Source organism: Sinohyriopsis cumingii, chromosome 9 (genome assembly GCF_028554795.1).
Source record: "Sinohyriopsis cumingii isolate HCF-2022 chromosome 9, ASM2855479v2, whole genome shotgun sequence".
Lineage (NCBI taxonomy): Eukaryota > Metazoa > Mollusca > Bivalvia > Unionida > Unionidae > Sinohyriopsis > Sinohyriopsis cumingii.
In genome coordinates this window covers 7,448,425-7,470,385 of record NC_142969.1, presented here as the reverse complement: position 1 = coordinate 7,470,385, position 21,961 = coordinate 7,448,425, and the positions used below count along the sequence as shown (strand labels likewise).

Below are 21,961 nucleotides of genomic sequence, written 5' to 3'. Positions count from 1 at the left end.
GCAAACTATTTATTCCCACCTCAAACAACATTCAAGACATGGTCTCAAGTTAAGAACGCTGCATTTTCTATAATGAAATGCACCCACTTTCTTTAAATATTAAACTGATTTAAAGCGACATTTGATGTTTAAGCTAATTATTGCAGTGAAAACCTAATTTCTTTAAGATCCTTTTTAATATATATATATATATATATATATATATATATATATATATATATATATATATATATATATATATATATATATATATATATATATATAAGTAAAAAAAAACAATTAAGATTCACAATACAGCACTTCTACTTCTGCCCTCAGTTTTCGTTCAGCAATGCAAGATACAAAATCCTAACGATTCCATTTATCCAAATTCTTTGATATTGCATTGTAAACATCTTGCAAACAGAAAATTGGAAATTAATTCAGGTGGTTGTAAAAGTTGATTTATGTCGCATTTAAGTTTCATATTGTATCATCTTTTCCAAAGTATACATCTTGGAAGTATGTGTTGTAAATGATTGAACGCTGCTCAATCAGTCGAATTCATTGTGCAGATAGTGCATCCAGCATATAAATACATTAATAGTAAAAATCGTGTCGTCTATTGCCCGCAATATGTCAGAATAATCTGTTCACTGAAAACCTTTGCCTGCCATGTGTTAACTTGTGATGTGCAATTAGTAACATGTAAGGGCTAAAATTAGCAAAATATATATGATGGACGTAGTTATGTATAATTATGTAATTTTGTAACTCTTGGTACATGATTTGGTGTGCACATATTATGTGTAGTTTCCATTCATGATTATAATCTGTAATCATCTTTCGGTAGTTAATTTTTGTACACGGGTATACAATTCTTGTTTAAGATATTGAGAGTGAAGATTGCGTACGATCTGTACATAATTGTTGGCGTCGGTGTTTCGGAATATTAGTAATTATACTAATAATAAGACCTGTTTGCTTGTTGCTATTTTTTTCTTCCGATTACAGGGTTTAAATAAGTTGTGTTCTTCGCATAATTAAGTTATTTCCCATTGTTTGGATTAGGTCACAAGAATATGTATTTTGAAATATTAGATTGAGTAGAATGATCTGTCTGGTCTGATATAATGTGAAATATAGTTGTAATAGACTCTTAAAGGTGTGTATATTGGACAGCAATGAGCAGCCAGCATTCTTATATTTGATTCATTACTATTTCGGATTCTTATTTCATTTGATGAAATCAGTCTGCAAATATGTTCCATACTGTGCTAAGATAATTTTGGAGTAGAAGTTTATTAGGTTTATTCATTGCAATTACCATATGCTCACTGGACTAGAACATTATTCATGACTATTTGGAATCATTCAAAGGAATTATAGACAATGTCATTGTTATACACACAATCGAGGAACTGAAATCCTTTCTGAACATTCAATTCGTTTGCACTTGAATATATTTTTTAGGATTAGGTTGGACTCATTATACTTCACGATACTTTACATTTTCACTTTATAACTTGATAATTAAATTATTTGTTAACTTTTAAAGACAAAATGGTGCTGGTTTCTATTTGTTTCTTAAGTTATGACAACAGAATGGTCAAAAAAGTGCCTATAATAATAATAATAATAATAATAACAATGATAGCCACCGTAGAAACCAAGATATTAAAACTATATATATATATATATATATATATATATATATATATATATATATATATATATATATATAAAGAAGACAATTCTTCAGAAATGATCATCATTAATTACATACTTTAGCCTCTAACGTTTCGTTGTAGCTTTGGAAAATAATCATGGACTAATTGTGTTTCATTAAATATAATCTGTTCGACATTAAATACAATTTGGTGGCTTCTCTTGGAGAAAATGTGAATTCAGTGAGCGAAGTCTATTTTTGAAGCCAATTTTCCAAGACAAGTTTAAAATTAAAATTATAATGAATATATATTTTGTTTATAGCATTCCATCTTGAAACGTTGGAAAAAATGCATCCCTTGATATTTGCATAGTTGTGAAAATATGTATAATGTATATATGTAGTTAATCAAATATATATATATATATATATATATATATATATATATATATATATATATATATATATATATATATATTGCTATGTATATTTGATTTAATTTAATTGTTTGGTTGTTAGTTTAGGTTTTTTTTATTTCTTTACACGCTATAGTAATATAATTTTGTTTACTTGAATTTGACATTTTCCAGGATTAAGTTTGACCTGACTGTTTTATTCGTAAACACCTAATAATAGAGTTTAGTATGTAAGAGGTGACCTAGTTCCTAGCTTTGATTGAGAATCAAGTAAAAAACTTTTTATTATTAATTCCCAATGTGGGATTCATAAGAATGAAATCGAGGTTGACTGGGAATAAATGATTTTAATCATTGGAATATTCGATCTGTTTCTTGAAAATGGTCACGTGAAACTCATACGGGCATCTTTTTTGCGCAGTAGCTAGGTGCAAGTCTGATGTTTCGAGAAGTAATCTCAGTTTGGGCTTTAAAACATTTGATGTTAAGGTGTTCAATTTGTTGTGACCAGTTGGAGTCACATTTTGAATTTTCTTCAAATTATTAGGATTCATAACGATTAATTCTTTACCCTGAAAGATTTAAGTACTCACACAGAATTCTTGAAAAAAGAAGTTTTTTGAAATTTTATTCGGAATTCAATCTCCTTAATATTAATATAGTATTACACTGGCTATAACCTAATTCTTCGCCTTCCCATTTAGGATATTTCGCCTGAAGTCGAACTCAAATTTATTAGAACATATTAATGCTAGGACTTTTTAATTTTTGGAACATTCTTGGATTTTATTTTGGAATTGATTCTTAAAACCGTAAGTTCTATTTTCCATTTTGATATTGGTTTTCTAGGGAAATCAATTATATGTTAAATTATATAAATCTTGTTGTCTTGCATTGCTTCTTGTTACGTGTATTAAGAGCCTTTAGGTAACAATATATATATATATATATATATATATATATATATATATATATATATATATATATATATATATATATATATATATTGTACATATTTTCAACACTATGCAGATATTAAGGGATGCAAACACACGAGTGATACATTAGAAGAGCAACACCAATACATTCAGTTCTTTGTCAGGTATAGTTTAGTTCTATAAGCAATGACATTTTAAATGTGGATGACCTGCGTGTTCATTTTCTACCTGACCCGAATTATTTATATTTTTATTCTGAAGAAACTATAGATCCCATTTTTTTTATCAATGAGTATAAGTATAATATTATCATTACTACTACTAGAAGTAACCATGTTTATGTTGGTCTGAGGCAAGGACATTGTGTTTACTATGTTCTTGTATTATAATATTGGAAACAAAACTTCTAGATATAACTAAGAAAATATCATCCAAACATTTGGAACATGTCTGCAATGCATTTTTCATCATTTGATATATTTTAGAATGTGCTAATTGTGAGCTGAGATCATCTAGGGGCCTATATAATCTTATTAGTGGAAACAATATTTTCTGTGCTTTAATATCTGACTAGAATCATTTGTATGATTATTGAGTTAGTATATCATTTGGGCTGGAATTTTTTTTATTCAGATTATTAAACCTATTATCAACTTATTATTCTTGAGATATAATGTGCTCAATAACATCTGTCTTTTAACTAAAGACAGGAAGTCATAGTAAAATTCAAGTAAGCATATAATCTTGGATTATATTATTGTGATTCACCAAACGGCTGTTGGCACATCACTGCGACATTGGTCATCACAGTCAAATCATCGTTTCCAGTATTGGATTTATTTTGGAATATCACACTAGTTTATTCATAATTTAAAACAGTTTTTACTTATGTTAGATATGTTAGGAGTATTTGCGATTTAATTCGTAATACCAGAAGTTATTTTTACTTTTTATATTTTGTATTCTAGGCCAATACAATATTTGTTGAATTTGTCAAGGCTAGTTGCTTCTCACTCTTTTACTATTGCCAGTTTCAAGACCCTATAAACGTGACATATATTTTTTGTTCTTTAATTTTGCAAGTTTATAGATGTTACTAGAAGCTATAATGCAGTTTTTTCTGAGTCAATATGAGCCATCGAAAATGGTGATTTATACTTACATGTTTTTAGGTATAGATGAGTGGTAAATCATTAATTTAAAGTCAGTACTTCGGGATTATGTGATTATATGCAAGCATTTAAACAATTAATTAATACAATCGGAATATGTGCAACATTTCACTTAACATGCACTATATTCGAGGAACAATTCAACAAGTTTCTAAGAGAATGAATAATCATCTCTTTCATATAAAACATTGTTGAGATCCTCATTTCTCCCCTAATGTTTCAATACATTTTAATATAAATGATCACTTTTTTCTCGAGTTTTATTTCATGCCAATATATATTGAGGATGGAGAGGCGAATAGACTGATAAAGGAAAGTTACTGGATTCGTAAGTTTTACCAAGGCACTTTATACAATTGTACAAAATGTTAATTAAAATTGATATGTAGTATATCCTTTATAAACATATAATGGAATGAATGACTGTTGTTCTCTGTTTTATTATTCTACTATTTACTTTAAATAAACTAATATTTTTGGAAACTTGATGCATGTTTAGGACTTTACTTGATCTAGGTTTTTTTAAACCAGTTTATTTAAGAGAGAGAGAGAAAAAACAAAGAGAGAGAGAGATGAGCTATTGGAATTACAAACTGTCTATAAAACTAAGAAAACAGTTGGGACTATTGTGAATTTATTCAAAGAGGACCTGAACAAAGACGTTGTGAGATATCAAGACTGTTTGTACTTAAGCACATTCAAGGATGTTATCACTTCTTTTGAGCATGTGATAGAACTTCGCCATATTCAAGGATAGTAAAATAGCATCACATTTAGGACTTATGATTCATTCGAAACGCTATAGTCTTTTGGAATTGAGGTAGAACATGTGCTTATTTGGGTTCTACTTCAGATCATCGTAATTTTCTCTTAAAGTTTAATTAATATAAGTTAGAGCATTACATTATGAGTGAAATTTTGTACAGCTTGATGGGTTTGCTTTGACTGTTACTTAGTTTGGGGGGGGGGGCCGAGTGACCGAGTGGTCTAAAGCGCTCTCCGTTACGGACCACTGCCATCTCACCTCTGTCTGTGTGGGTTCGAGTCTCTGATTCGGCTAATGTGGGTATGTGAGAAAGCTTGCCAGTAGCTTCTCGTAGGTCGGTGGTTCTTCCCGGGGTTTTCCTAGGTTCTTCCTCTACCAATAATACTGGCCGCCATGCATAGCCTATCGTGTGCTGAAAAATGACGTTAAACCCCACAACAACAACAACTTAGTTTAGGACCATATAGTCGTACATAACATACATACATACGTACATACATACATACATACATACATACATACATACATACATACATACATACATACATACATACATACATACATACATATCGTGACGGACAATCAATATCCCATTTTGGTCAGTCAATACTGCATAAATACTTTTGAAGACCCCAAATTAGTTTCTCTTGTTAATACTCTCGATTCGAATTCAAACTGAAAGAAACTACCAACAATTATGAAATTTTAGTCATTTAAACTTATCATTTAAATGCTATAATTTACTCAAGTTTATAAGGAATAAGTCACTTGAAGACTTCTACAATAATATTATTGTACATACAGTGTCACGTTTGTCTGCCCGCGATTACGTAAGTCATGAACAAAGGAATGGGTTAGCGCCATGAGTATGTCGACCCTGCACTGTCGTGGCGATTCGTGTTTGTACAAGAGTTCTCTTCGTTAGGTGTCAAAACTAACATGTAGACGTTAGAAGCTTTGTTCTAGAACAAAGGACCCTCGATGTTGTTGTAAATCTTTCCGCGTTGACAGATGTCCTGAGGCTCGTCTGTTAATCTAGACCGACTGGGGTAGAATTAATATCCAAGCAGAACTGAGAAGGGGTGGGACCATCAATTCGAACCAGAATTTAACAGTCATTTTGGCTGGGAACATGTTAGTGATTGTAAGCCATCGTACTGATCAAGCAGAAATATATTCACTGCGGGAGCTACTCGTGATTTGGCGGGAAAACACTTAGTAAGCTAGTTGAAACCAAAGAAGTACAGTCCGTTGTTTTATCGTCTGAAAATGGCAAGGACAAAGCAAAGACAACTGAAAACAACTCATTAAGACATGAGCGGTAGTTTAGTAGCTTTTATATATTTTTGTTTTATATCCTTTCTCTACTTTTTATTATTTTTTTGGGGTTGTTTTTGGTCAGTTTCTTCATTTTCTTTTTTCCTATTCTCTTATTTTTCTCTGTTGCATTTGCACTTCATTTCTCGTTTCTTACGGGGAAATGTAATGCCTTATATTTTCTCATATGTGTGAAAATTACTAGATTGAACATTGCCTATCCTTAGTCATACGGGAAAAGTCTTCATGTGTTTGTTTTATAATACGCAATTCAAATAGCTTTCTTTGGTACATTTATGTGTGAGAACTAATTAAGACTTAATTGTTTGTGACTGTGAAATTTTCACCTTGGACGCCTCATTTGGACTATAAAGTGCTTTAGCACATATACACGAGAATACAGTGGTGTGCGACCTGGAAAGTGAGTGATATTCAAACCAAGGATAACAATGGATCCGATCGGGGAAAGATTAGTACCGGGACAGAAAGGGACAAAACTTAATGTATATTTTAATACATATATACAAGATGGACATCTGCATTCCCTACATGCAGAAGGATGTCATATTATCAACTTTGGAACGGCAGCGGCGATCCCTAGGCAGGGCGAAATTCTAGCAGTACTTAACAACATAATAGAAACAGGAAAAATTGATACCCATCAGAATGCAGGCTACAACAAATTCTGCATATATCCTACAGAAATGAAAAAGTTGCTGGAAAAGGCAACTCTAGAAGTAAGGGGGACAGTGGCTACTATCGAAGACGCCCCCCTCCGCCCCATTCACAAAACATTTAGAGCAGAGGACCATAGAAGTACACGCCATGGGCTTACCAATGGAAATAGACACGGAGGAAATAGTGAAAAAGGTTGCCAACAAGTTTAAAGTGCAAGTGAAAGCTCACAAGATGGCAACTGTGTGGGGATTCGGTCCTATAAAGTCGGGGACCAGGACCATGATAATGGATAAAGAAGAAGCAAAAAAACTGCCACCATGCTTCTATGTCATGGGATTTAGAATAAAGACATGGTACAGAGGGTGCGAGAACAATCGAATATGTCCCATATGCAGCCAAGTGGGACATGAGCCCAGAGACTGCAAAAAGGAAAAAATAAACCACCAGAAAAAGAAACTTATGCAAGCAAGGTTGCAATAAAACCAACAGGAGATAAAAATAGAACAAGAGAAGAAGAAAGGGAAACAACTAGAGAAGTGAATAAAGAAAGGGCGGGAACCCAGACTCCTGAAATAGCAGGATTGCCATCGGAGACAAATGCCCAATGGGTTCAATTTATGAGTCCCTATAAAACTACACCATTAAAGACACCAATCAAAAAAGGGATATTACTTACCAATAAATACGGTGCACCACAAGAAGAGGAGGAGGAGGAAGAGGAGATAACGAGTGCGAGAGAGGAAGAACAAAATGTATCAGGAATGGCTCCCCTTGATTGCTCTACACCACTAGCACATAAAATGATAAGGAAAAGAAAAGAGAGGACGCCAACATCACCGATCAGTGGGACAAATATTGAAGGGGAAAAACAAGGAAAAAGAAACGAGAAATAACTAAAGAGAGTACGGATGGAGGAGACACTGAAGACGATATAGAAACAGAGACAGAGACAGAGAGTGAAAATCAAACATATGAAGACGAGACAGAGGAAACACAAACGGACCAAAATACGACAAAAGACATGGACACTGGAAATATGACAATGGATATAGATGAGACCGACCCCACAGGAAAGTCACAGACAATGATTGGAAATAGATTTGAGGGAGGGGGGACATAGTTCTCCCCACAGAATACAATTCCTTCTATTAAATTATATGTTAAATTAAATAGTTATTATATACTCTTATATCTCTTATACAATTGAAAATTTTAGTTTTTACAACCAGCGACAACCTGGGTAGAGAAAAATGGAAGGAAACAACTTCCGGATTCTGTCTATAAACACAAATGGAATTAATAAGGAAAAAATTATTAAACTGAGTGAAATTAAAAATTATGATGTTATGTGCATACAGGAGAGTTGATTAAATTACGTGAAGAACTTATGGATGGAGTAATAATATTAAATAATTATGTAGGGAGTGACATCAGGGGAGTGGTGGCAACTATAATAAAAAATAAAAGGGGAATACAATGGGAGAGGAAAAATGAAGGGGAATTTTTTAAAGGAAGATTACTACACATAACAATTGGGGAAATACAATTAGTTAATATCTATGTCCCAGCTAATAAATATAAGAAACAGGAGTTTTTAGAAAAATTAAATAAATCCATCGAGAAATATAATATGGAAAAACTTATAGTGGGAGGAGACTTTAATTGGGTGGGGGATGAGATAGACAGGAAGAATGGTAAATTAGCAACTAGTGATATAAGATTTAAAACAGAGATAGAAATTTTTTTAAATAACCATAACCTTGTAGATATATATATATATATATATATATATATATATATATATATATATATATATATATATATATATACGTTTAAATATCATAAAAACTGAATACACATATGACTATAAAATAAATGATGCCAGTAGGTTGGATAAATTTTATGGAACTTGTTATAATACAAACATGTATAAAGAAGCAGCAATTGAAAATTTTAAAATTTCGGATCATAAACTAATTTATTTAGAAATTAAAATTAACAATACATCTAGATGGGGTAAAGGGAATTGGAAATTAAATTGTAAAATCTTGGAATCAAAAGACTTAGTTGATGAAATTAAACAAGAAATAATAAATTTTAAAGCTAAAGGAAACAAGGATATAATTCAGGAATGGGAGGGTCTGAAAGAAAATTTTAAAAACATTGCGTTAAGACACTCACAAATACGATCATACAGGAATAGAAAAGAAAAGGAAGCGATTTTATATATACTTAAGAAAGAAGTCACAAAAGAAAGAGAAGAAGCTCTAACAAAAAAACTCGAAAAAATAAAAGAAGAAGAAATTAGAGGGAAAGAAATAAGGGCCAGAAAATATACACAAGTTTACAGAAAGGCAGAGGGCTTGTATAAGAGGGAGGAAGTAAGGGGGGGGGGGAGAGAGAATTTTAAATACAGTTAGGATAGGAAACAAAATAACTGATGATAAACATGAAATTTTAAATCATATACATAAATGTTATAGTGAACTATATAAATCACAAGAAATAGAAGGAGAGATTATTGATGAGTATATAGCAGGGATTAAATGCGAAACGATATCATCAGAACATAAGGACTTATGTGATGATTTCGTTTCGCAAGATGACGTAACGACAGCGATACAAAACTTATCTTTAAGGAAAGCACCAGGGAGAGATGGACTCACTGCAGAATTCTATCGTAAATTCTGTGGTGAGTTGTCGCCCATACTTGAATGGTTGTACAATAATATACTTTTAAAAAATGACAAAATGACTGAAAGTATGAGGGAGGGAATGATTACACTTATTTATAAGGGAAAGGGAGACAGGGAAGACATAAAAAATTGGAGGCCCATCTCCCTCCTTAATACCGATTATAAAATTCTAAGTAAAATTCTAGCTGAGAGAGTGAAAAAAGATATGGGGAAAATAATAAATCAAAAGCAGACATGTGAATCTAAAGGGCGGGATATTCAAAATAATATCCTAAACATAAGAACTATTATTGATTATATAAATATCTCTGGTCAGAGAGGTGCCATGGTACTTCTCGACCAGGAAAAAGCATTTGACAAATTAGAACAAAACTATTTACAAAAGGTTCTAGAGAAATTTGGTTTTGGAAAAAAATTCCGAAACTGGACCAAAATCCTGTATAATGGAATAACTTCAACAGTACATGTAAATGGAACTAACACGGAAAAATTTGAAATAAAAAGATCGGTGAGGCAAGGATGCCCCCTGTCCATGCTATTATACGTGATAGCCATAGAAATGCTAAATTTACTGATGAGGCAAAACTCGGAAATAAAAGGAATCAAAATCCCGAACCTAATAGAAAAAATCAAAATGATACAGCACGCAGACGATTGTACCAACTTTATAAGGGACGATTATTCATTCAAACACTTAATGAATGAATTTGACAATTTTTGTAAAGCATCGGGATGCCGAATAAATCATGATAAGACTGAAATTCTAAAAATAGGAAACTGGAGGGGAAACTACTCTGGATTACCCCCAGAACACATTAAGGGAAGAGTCAAAGCCCTAGGGGTATATTTTGGCTTAAATGAAGAAAAAGAAAGCTATAATCATCTAAAGAATAAAATAGCAGAAAATGTGAAAATCTGGGCACTTACGCCTCTATGTCTTATGGAGCGGGCACAGGTAGCCAAAACATATATGTATGCAAATATAAATTATTTAATGAAATCCTTGGATTTTAAAAATGATATTTTAAAAATTATGGATAACTTTATTAATGATTATATCTGGGACTTTAAAACCCACTATATACGAAAAGAAACAATCTATAAAGCAAGGGAAAGTGTGGGGGGTTAGCCATTGCAAATCCCATGATACTTAAATACACAAATATTATAAACAGGTTTAAGGTTCTAAAATCTGTCCCAGATATGGCATGGGAAGGCCTTTATATATATTGGTTTGGCCTACTGTTAAGGCAGAGAAAAGATATATATACAAATAACAAATTAAGCAGATTACTTGAAACGCCAAGGAAATTTAGGGAAATTAGGGAAATTTTAATTAAAAATAGGGATAAAAACGAACTATGGGATATAGGGAAAAACAAGACATACGTTTGGATCAGGGAAAATGTAACTGGGAAAATTAAGAATCAAGTAGAAATAGAGAACATACATGTGAATTGGAAACAAGCATGAGGAAATTGGATGAAGCTAAAATCTCTAAAAATACAGTGCCTCTGCTTCAAATACATTCATAACGCATGGTTGACAGGAGAGGCTGCAATGCGGCGGCACATGATCAGAGTATCGCCAAAATGCCCACTGTGTAAAATACATAATTTTAGTAAAATCCATACAATATTACAATGTGACAAAAGACAGATAATAAGACAAAAAGTAATTGAAAAAATTAGGGAGAAAAATATATACAAAATACAGAACTTATTCTACTTGGACGGAAACTTTGATAAAAAGACTCTATACACAGTAACGAATTACATAGTAGACACTATGATGGCTTGTGGACAAGTTATAAAAATTGGAAAAGACTAGACGGAACGTTTATCCCACAAAGTACTCTCCTTAGCTCTATATGGGGGGAAGGGACAGTTCCTCTATGGAGGAAGTACTATCAATGAACCACAGGGCTATACTACAAGGCGCCACGCAAAGTGGGTAGGCGTGGGGAAGAGATAGGAAATAATCCATAGAGGAATACACAGGATCACTAGACAAATATACTAAACTGCTTTCTTTTCCTTCTTTCCTTTTTTCCTTTTTTTTTTTTAAAAAAAAAATTAGACTCTTTGGAAATAAATAATTTAAAATGATAACCTGTCCGAGCTGGGAGAAATACATCAAAATAAAATAAGTATGTACCCCACCTCGAGCACAGTTATCTTATTTAAAAAAAAAAAGAAAGAAAACACTTAGTACATTCTTAAGGATCGAAAGCTTCGTAAAGGTCAGTAAGTTATTTGCTCATTTGTTGCAGAATGTTACGGCATTGTAATTGTAATTACGTGCAGTATGAATATTTACTTACTAGAATCGTTAGTACGTAGAATTACCTTTGTATTATTTAATTTACATGCGTACTTGAGAAATGAGCTATGATTATGTAGATTGCTAGCTCGTAGTCAGAATTAATATTGTAATTCGCTATTTAGTTACTTCGTGGTAAACTAGTGTATTTATTCATGTGATATTCCAGATTCTGCAACTGTTGAATTGAATTGTAACTTTAGAAATGGTTGCAGTGTGTAAAATTAAATAATATGGATATTTGAATATTTGTGTACACTTGTGGGAGTGTAATGTACAGAAATGCGTCGGATTATTGTGATATTGTTGAGAATAATGAGATTAAGAATATATTGATGTGACGCAATTTAGTGATGTCTGTATGATAAGTAGTATACCGCACTTTATTGCAACGTTGTTTTCTATAAGAACGTGTGTGGTTTTCGATGTGCACGAATGCGTGACCGAAGATGTAGATAGCCTTTATCTGATGATTGATTGTTGATGTAGTGTGAGGCGAGATGGCTAACACAAATGATAACGTCCTTGTGTTTTTCACAGGAAGCTTTTGGGGACAGAACTAAGTCCCCGAGACTCAGAGAGGGAGACAGGATAGAGCAAGGCATTAGGCAGAGAACAAGCCTAGTTGCTAGAGAGAGAGAGAGAGAGAGAGAGAGAGAGAGAGAGAGAGAAGGAGGAGGAGAAAAAGGAACAAGAAGGGGAAGCGTACATGAAGAACGTAGTACGGAGAACGCCGGAAGGAGGAAAGGAACTGGCGGAGTAAACACAGATGAGTAGAAACCAAGTACAGGGGGAAAGCCATCTCACACTATAATCACGTGATGAAATAGGTTGTTACATGGTCGAGAGGAAGAAGATTGGTTGAGAAATTAATATCGTTTAATCTGTATTAAATTGTTATTCTTTTGAATTTCACCTTTGTGTTCTTAATAATTTAATTGTCGGTACTGCTGACTGGGGAATCGGAGCTTTACCTCTCTCTATCATTAATTTCAATTCCTACAAAAACGAGCCAGATTGAGAGCATCCCACCCCAACGCATAACAGTGGGTCACATAGAACTTCACATACAGATGCATTACTAAAGAATTTTAATAGCAATGTCACCAATATTAGGTATACATCGAGGAAATAAAAGCAAGGAGTTTCATATTTTTGAAGGGGCCACAAATTTTTTTCAGGAGTCACAACTGTTGGATTATCTTACCAAAGCGTCACCTTTCTAAAATGATTTCATAGTTAAAGATTACTACTGTTTAAGCATTTGTACCCTATATTTGTCATATATTTTTGGGGTCATCTGAATCTTGATGTACATATTGCAAAACATTACATGAAATGAATAGTTCATACAATACCTGTAAGCCGATATATCCCTGTAATCCACAAAGGGAATAGCATATCCCTGGTCCGTTTTGGGTTCTTCCAATGCTAAACTTAGCAAATACGTAGGAGTCTATTTCACTTAGAGGAACACAACCTGAAAAAAAAAAGTTACACACACACACACACACACACACATATATATATATATATATATATATATATATATATATATATATATATATATATATATATACATATATATATATATATATATATATATATATATATATATATATATATATATATATATATATATGTGTGTGTGTGTGTGTGTGTGTGTGTGTGTGTGTTTGTGTGTGTGACTTTTATTTTTTTCAGGTTATATATATATATATATATATATATATATATATATATATATATATATATGTGTGTGTGTGTGTGTGTGTGTGTGTGTGTGACTTTAATTTTTTTCAGGTTATATATATATATATATATATATATATATATATATATATATATATATATATATATATTATAATCTAAAAACAATCTAAATCGGCAATATCCAGCTTGTATTAATAACGCATTCATGTTTAAACACGCTTGTTATTGTATGAATTAACACTGAAATTATTATTATTACATTAATTTTATAAAGGAGCAAACTATAGGATTAAGTATGTATCAAAATTTCAATGTTTAATGGAGGCGGTTTCCAGTACCTCAGGGAAGAAGAAATTATATGCGGTTGCACACCTTATTATTTAGGAAGTTACGCATATCGCTGAAAACGAAACTTGGTGATATGCTTTGGAAGCATCACTTTAAACTGATGGTCGCTCATACGATCCACTAGCCTTCCACACCGTGCGAAATGCATGGATTGTCACTGTCAGAACGTGAATATAATTTAAATGGACGGCTTTTAAAACTATATAGGGATCAGAACTATTCAACGACGCGATGAGTCTCGTTTGTTGCTGTGCATTTTGTAACCCTTAGAATGCTTAATTCGTTTTATGATAGATTAGACTTAGCTAATACAGGCAACTAAACTGTTCCATCTATTTATAATGCCTACAAATTGACAAAAAATATTATAAACTATCGAAAAAGTCTTAAAAATAAATTGACGAACTATTCAAAAAACTTAATGCAAGACTATTTTTTGACGTTTTGGTTCGTGTACAACATTAGGTGCCACCACCACTAGATAACACAAAAGCATTATCAAACACAGAGCATATTTATAAATGTTAACTTCATTGACTTAACTTCGTACTGACAATTTTGTAAAAAGGGTAAATACCTTGTCTTTACGCGTTTTATGAGATAGGGATATTGAAATCAGTATTGCATACGACATACCAGTCATAGGGTAATCAATATGAATGCTGTTATAAACTAATTAAGCATTATAGTCAATAGCTGGTTTATTCATAGATTACATAGTCGCGAATTTTGTTTCGTGCTGATGACCAGTGTAGACGACTCCATGCGGACGTAAGACACCTCGAATCTCATTCCATCCCATTTGTTTTACCGCCATGCCAATTTGTAAAACAGACATGCATATAACTTAGTAATTTCATGCATTGATTTATAAGTTCTAACTTGATTCTCGCCAGCGGGTCCCAAACGTAGTAAATTTGTCTACCTGAGCTAAAAATAACAAAAACATACATTGTCTATCCTCCGATGCAAGATCGTATGGTTGATTTGGATTTTAAGAGTTGATGTTATTGCATATACTAAACAATTACATTAAACCAAAAAATAAAACTCTTTTGCTTGCTAGTGACAAAGGTTTGTTCTCGATTACAATGAAGAATATGATGAAAAATACCAATGGGACTTGGCATGATGTTTAGTTTTTATTATATCTTTCTGTCCAGTTTGATAGCATCTTACCTATGAAACGAAAATGTTCATATGACTGGAAGTAGCCAACCCAAGCTTCTCCTTTCAAAGCGATGTTGTCAATAACTCTCATTCTTGTTATATTTACAGCAGGGATGGCAACAGTCAAATTGATTCTGCTGTTCTTACAATGGTGTAAGGCTGTCTCCCAGGATAATTGGTTTGGAGACTCGATGACTTCAAATACTGAGTGAACTTCATCTGTAATGGATAGACCGATAGTTAGATAGATGCACTAATATCCGACTATTTTGTATCGTTTCTCCTATCAGCTCTGTCTGCGTGGGATCGAGTTTCAGCCTGGGTCCAAAAGAGAGTGTGAGGAAAATTGCCAGTAGCTTGAGGTGGAGTCGATGGTTCTTCCCGTAATTTTCCCATGGTTCCTCCTCCACCGCTTATATTGGCTGCCATGTAAAGTTAGTCACATGCTGAAAAATGGCATTAAGCCCACAACAATAGCATATTCAAGAATACGAACATAAAGGGAAATACTTCGTTTTACAGGATCATTGATATACAGAAGCATAGGCTAAAAAAGGGAGATTACTTGAAAAAAAATAAAAAAATATCTTGAATGAAAAACACAAGTTTGCTTTCCACCTTTTTATCGGAGAAAGTTGATAAAATATCTGGGAAAGTGTGTTTACTTATGTTGTAAAATCCTGTTTCAATATATATTTGCCAGGTAGAACAAGTTCATATGACGTTATATGGGCAAAGTTGTAATTGCACAGTTGCGTATTGAGATTCCAGTATCTTTCCCATAATTTACAACAATACTAAGAGTGAACAACCCGTGTTTTATGTAAAATTGTACATTGTGGTATAGCTAAATAAAGGTTACAGTGGGAGTTTAGACGGGCGATCTTTGCTAGTCCAGAAAACTTGTAGTGAGTGATTCGTTGTGTAATTGCACGGTTCACTATGCACGTTACATGAGACATTAATTCAATAGTTTCGATAGACATCCTCTACAGGCTAAAATGGTATTGTCTAGAAATGATCGTATTGATAATGATGTAGTTGGTATGACCCAAAATTGATGAAACATCTTTGCTCTGCAAATCATCATACTCACTCCATTTATATATTCTCTGAGACTTGAAAGAGTGTTGAATTAAATCATTCTTCTAATTCGGTTTTTTTATTTGAAATATCACTAGGTCAGTAATCGTGGTGTAATCCACGATTACCGACCACCGATAAATATTGTGGAAGTTACTTTTAAAAGGAAACATTGTAAGTGATATTTGTTGTCGTGGGGTGGGTGGATAGTCTTCTACCTAGCTATAATGGCTATTAAGCGATATTTGTGTTGGTGGTGGCGGGTGGTCTTCTCCCTAGGAATTATATGCTAATATAGCAACAGCCACATTCAATCTCAAATGAAGAGGAAAAGCAGTCTCTCGACCGGTCTGTGATAATTTTCGTTTAAGTAAATATATACGTTACGTGCCAGTTAAATGTATTTGTTTAATTTGCTTTAAAATCCTTTTACTTAATAATCAACGTTCACTTCAACTATTATTATGCTGTTATCTATCTTTTTCTTTCAACCAAGCCTTACCCCCGATCTCTCTCTCTCTCTCTCTCTCTCTCTCTCTCTCTCTCTCTCTCTCTCTCTCTCTTATTATTTGATTTGTTTTAGATACTTACTAATCTACAACATAATAGCATTCCTGGATCCAACAGAAAAATGCGTGATAACGTAAAATGAAATTGTATGGAGAAAAATTATGTTACTCGGGGTTCAACAAGTTATATTGTAACTCTGTTAAGATTTGGGTTCTCGTGTTTCGGCTCCCATCGCCATGCTTGCACTCTCCAATCCACTTATCTACTAAACCAAAGTGTTGGTATAAAGCAATTTGATGTACCAATCCTGTTGGTGCATTAAAATATGATCCGCCCATATATCGTGAAAGACCCGAAGCCGACTTACGTACAAAATGTGTTATATTACAAATCACCTGAATAGTACTTAAGTTTGAAATATATTAGTCCCAAACATAGTTGTATTCATTTAAAACTAGATATTATGAATGTTTCATCACATTATGGGCCAGGAAAGGTCTCATCAAACAAAGATTCTTTGCCATTTTCCACATGTTCACGAATTAAACCGATGTGTTGGATTTTCTTCAGTCCATGTTCGCCCTTCGATGTATATTCCAGAGTACCAACTGATCGCCAATTTTAACCTGAGTCTTAATTTTATAAAATGCATGCTATTTCGTCTCAGATCTGCTTAGGAAAAAATGGTCTGCCTCTCTTAATCTCGAATCAAGCTGTGCAAATGTTGTTAGTAACTAAAGGAATTTGTGGAATGTACCACATCAACACATTTGGAACACTACAGAAAAAAGGTAAGAATTAACTTCGTTGATTGAATTAAGGGATGGCACTGCTGAAATCTAAAGGGAATGAATGTGTTGTTTAAACCTAAGATCTTAATTATTTTAAAGAACGGTTTATGTTTTTACGTTAGGTAGACGTAAGAATTGTGAAATGTATGATAATTGGCGGCATTAGGGCTTTGATACACATCTATAAATATTGTTTTAACTGTAGGTTATTATCGACTATTGTTTCTATACTCACTAAATGAGTTTCGAATTTATACTGAATAATCATTAGAGACTTACAAAACTAAGGGAAAAATATTAGTAATACCACTTTTGTAAATGAAAGAAAAAACAAAAAAAAAAACCCACAAAAATTCATCGTAATCCTCTCTACATTCCTTTTGAGATCTCTCCATAATGCACAACGGATAAAATATGGGAAAATATGCGGAAAGAGAAGGAAAAAGAAAACAAAGTAACATACAAGAATATGGGTCTTCGTAACGGTTAGGTGTAGACATTAGAATGTTCATGGTACCATTGAGACTTACGAAAATAGTACTAGCAGCTGCCTCGCTTGGCGCTCAGCATTAATAGCTTAGTATTAGGACTGGTCGGCCTTGTGTCAGGATAATGTGACTGGGTGAGACATTATGCTACATGTCTGCGGCATGATGCCCCAGTGCTAGACATTATTATAAACTGTCACATTGCAGAAACCTTAGCGATATGACTTAAAAATGGTTAAAGCTACGTTAAAAATCCAAATCACACACACACACACACATACACACACACACACACACAAACACAGACACATGATATCATTGATACAAAATTTCAGCGGCCAGACATTTCTTGTTTAGAAGGAACAAATATACTATACTATGTAATGCTTTATATGTTTTCTTCCTATCTTATTAAACACATTATTACTGTTCTAAAAACATGATTTAATATTTAAATATACAATGTCCTATCACTCCATCAGCATTTCCCTCCCATTATTAGGTAAGGCAGCATAATAATCGACCAACAAAGAAACGTAAGGATGGGATGAGCAATAAATACATACCTTTATGATAAGTCTCCCCACCCCACTACCACCACATCTCTCTCTCTATCTCACTCTCTGTTGGTCTCTCAGTAGATCAGTCATACCACTGTGATAGAGATTGAGGGATGGTAGAGCGGAAAGTTTAATATGAAACAATGTAGACTTAGACCCATATTAACATTTTATAAAACATGAAGCAAAAAATAAAAACAAATTATTAAATAGATTATTTGTGTATTCGTCCTGACAATTAAATGCACCATACAAATCTTGACATATTATTGCAATTTTGTAACACGAGTATTGTGAACAATGTGTTAGAATCCCAATGAACGTTTACATCTAAACGTTACTAAGTCCCATGTTTCTTGTACGTTACTTGGTGTAAGTTCAGTTTTTTTTACTTTTCTCTTACACCACATACTTCCACGTGTTTTCTCCACTGCACATGACAGACAGACAGACCGACATACATACATACATACATACATATATACATACATATATGCATACATACATAGACAATGAGAGATAGAAGGCGTGTAGAGAGGGAGGAAGCATAGAGGATTCGGTGAAATTCTTCACCATGATAATTCGTTTGGAAGGCGCGGATTATTGATATTTTTATCGTTATTTTATTACAATGCAAATTACTAATAAGCAAGAACTCATCACTAATTTAGGGAAAATATAACTGACTGCCTAATGTGAAAATGCAACATAATGTTGGCACAGTATTTATCTATGTATGTTAATGTTCCGTTTGTGGATCCCAACTTGACACCAAAACAGTATTAGTATATTGGTATATCAAAGCATTTTATACCAAAAATTTAAAGGCAATGGTATGTATGTATGTATGTATGCATGCATGCATGTATGTATGTATGTATGTAGGTAGGTATGTTTGTATGTATGCAGAAATGCATGTATGTATGTATGTATGTATGTATATATATATATATATATGCACAAAGAACTTAAATTCTGACAGAGACTGCTAGCATACAAGAGAGGGAAATGTTGATAGTTATCTAATGGATCTGTCAGTATTGACGCACTGAGGTAGTCTACATACATATCGTGCTTTGATCCATGTTTACAAATTACACTCTGTGACTGTAGAAGATGAACTTCTATATGTCAATACGTACCATTTAAAAGAAGACTAATTATGATGTACAGTAATCCCATGGTCATTTTTGTTCCCCTATTTTGTGTCCCAAACGACTGCCATGTCATGTTAATTCATGTTAGGTCGCTCTACTCAACAACAGTGCATGTAAAAGACGTCTTTTTCTGAACAGTTACCAGCAGTACTTGCATGCACCATCTCCGGCTGTGTTATTATTCAGATCTAAACAAGGAGAAAAACTTACAACGTTCTAGTGCTTTCTTCCGTGTTGTAAATTTAAATATATATCATTCCGACGTGGCGGTGTCTTTATAGATGTGACGATCAGCAGTCACTTTCTGATGAGTATCGTGGTAACAAAATGTATGCATATATTTGTCTGGTGTTTTCATGCTTAGATTTGCTCATGATGATGATGATGAAAATAACAATTATATTGTTGTTGTTGACGATGATTATGAAGACGAAGATAACAACGACGATTATGAAAAATTTAATTATATACCGGAGAATGACGCGAATTATATTAAACGACCTTTCTCCTTCCCTTTATAAAACTGTTAATAATGCGTAAATACCTAACATGCATGTAAGTGTGTTTGTGTGTGTATATATGTTTCTATTTGTATGTCGCGGGTAGGGTATCACCAGAGGACGGTCATGATCGACAAGTTCCAGTTACGGAAACTAGATTCCGGTGAGTCGTTAAGACAGTAATATTCTGAGCTGCTCATGTATAAGAAAGGTTAATGTGAATTTGTCATGGACTGAAACGCACACTATTTGTTAAACAATTTTTTTTCTCATGAGTTGATTAAAAAAACACATTTTATAACAATGAACCAGCAGATTCATAATAAAACATACGCAACTATACTTTGAGACTAAAAACGAATGATTTCAAGAAATAGTGCAATATCCAACAGAAGTTACTAATTAAACTTTAACAGTGTATGACGTTTTCCAGTTTGGAAAAAAAGTAATTTAAATTGTATAGTCATTTAGAAAAGAGCAATCTGTTCATTGACTACGAAGGGAAATAATGGACTTTCCAGGCTAACATTTAGTACCCATTGTGCATGATACATTGTTACTCTTCCAATTTATAACTGGCAACATGAAGGTATTGTCGCAAAGGTGAGATAGAATACAAAATGCAAACGTAATTGAAATGCGAATCTATTGGAAAGCTAAGTACGCTAAGGACCATCAAGTATATAATGGCCATCATGTATCTAAGGACCATCATGTATCTAATGACCATCATGTAGTTTTGTACCATCCTGTAGCTAAGGACAATCATGTATCTAATGACAATCATGTAGCTAAGGACCATCATGTAACTAAGGACCGTTAAGTATCCTACCGTCATGTTTGTAAAACTAATAAAAAACAGTAATTCTAAGACACTCGCACATCTTCTAATTTATTTTAACAAATCCAGTAACGCTTTTGACATACTTTTCACATCGACGGAAATATTATTGTGGGCCGTCATCAAAAAATGCTTAATTTACACGCACAATAATATTGAAGTTTCATCCAAACGATGTATTGAAAATTAATCAAATACGATAATGACCATTTCCTATCCAAGTGAGAGTTGTAATAATTATTATGATGGTAATGTGAACATTTCCGATGCATATGACACCTTCATATAAATTATTCAAATAGTAATTACTCCCTTCAGGACAATATAATATCACCATTTATGTGTGCACAAATCCTTCCATTCCAAATGCAGGTGAAACACAGTGTGTCCACCACTGCCGAAAGTACACGTGCAAAATAATATATATGCCTTGTCTCCAGCACGACGAATCAACATATCATAAAATGAGGGTTCAGTCAGAATTGGATCAGTGCTATACATATATAAATACATACATACATATATATATATATATATATATATATATATATATATATATATATATATATATATATATATATATATATATATATATATGTGTATATATATATATATATATATATATATATATATATATATTAATCTGCATAAATTTGGAAGAACTTCACGCGTCAATCATGCAACTGATCAAATTTAGGGATCATTTCCTAAAATATAAATAATTTATCCATATATCAAACTGTATGTCTGAGAAAGATTAAGGTTTATGTAGTTTTAAAAGAATATCTCAAAATGTTTTCATAAATGTTCTGAAATCTGAACTAAAAAGAACAACAACGACATACAT

The 21,961-nt window shown here is 32.9% G+C and overlaps 1 protein-coding gene across 1 annotated transcript in view; it reads right to left on the bottom strand.

Moving 5' to 3' along the window:
• The window catches only part of LOC149791229 (uncharacterized), a 36,099-nt gene extending 16,138 nt beyond the window's left edge, over positions 1-19,961 (bottom strand). Inside the window, exons 1-3 of the mRNA XM_089969715.1 lie at positions 19,759-19,961; positions 15,194-15,403; positions 13,312-13,433 (exon numbers count right to left, since the gene is read on the bottom strand). Coding sequence (XP_089825841.1) covers positions 13,312-13,433; positions 15,194-15,403; positions 19,759-19,846 — 420 coding nt within the window. The 5' untranslated portion in view covers positions 19,847-19,961. The remainder of the gene's footprint in view (positions 1-13,311; positions 13,434-15,193; positions 15,404-19,758) is intronic.
• Between the last annotated feature and the right edge of the window lie 2,000 nt (positions 19,962-21,961).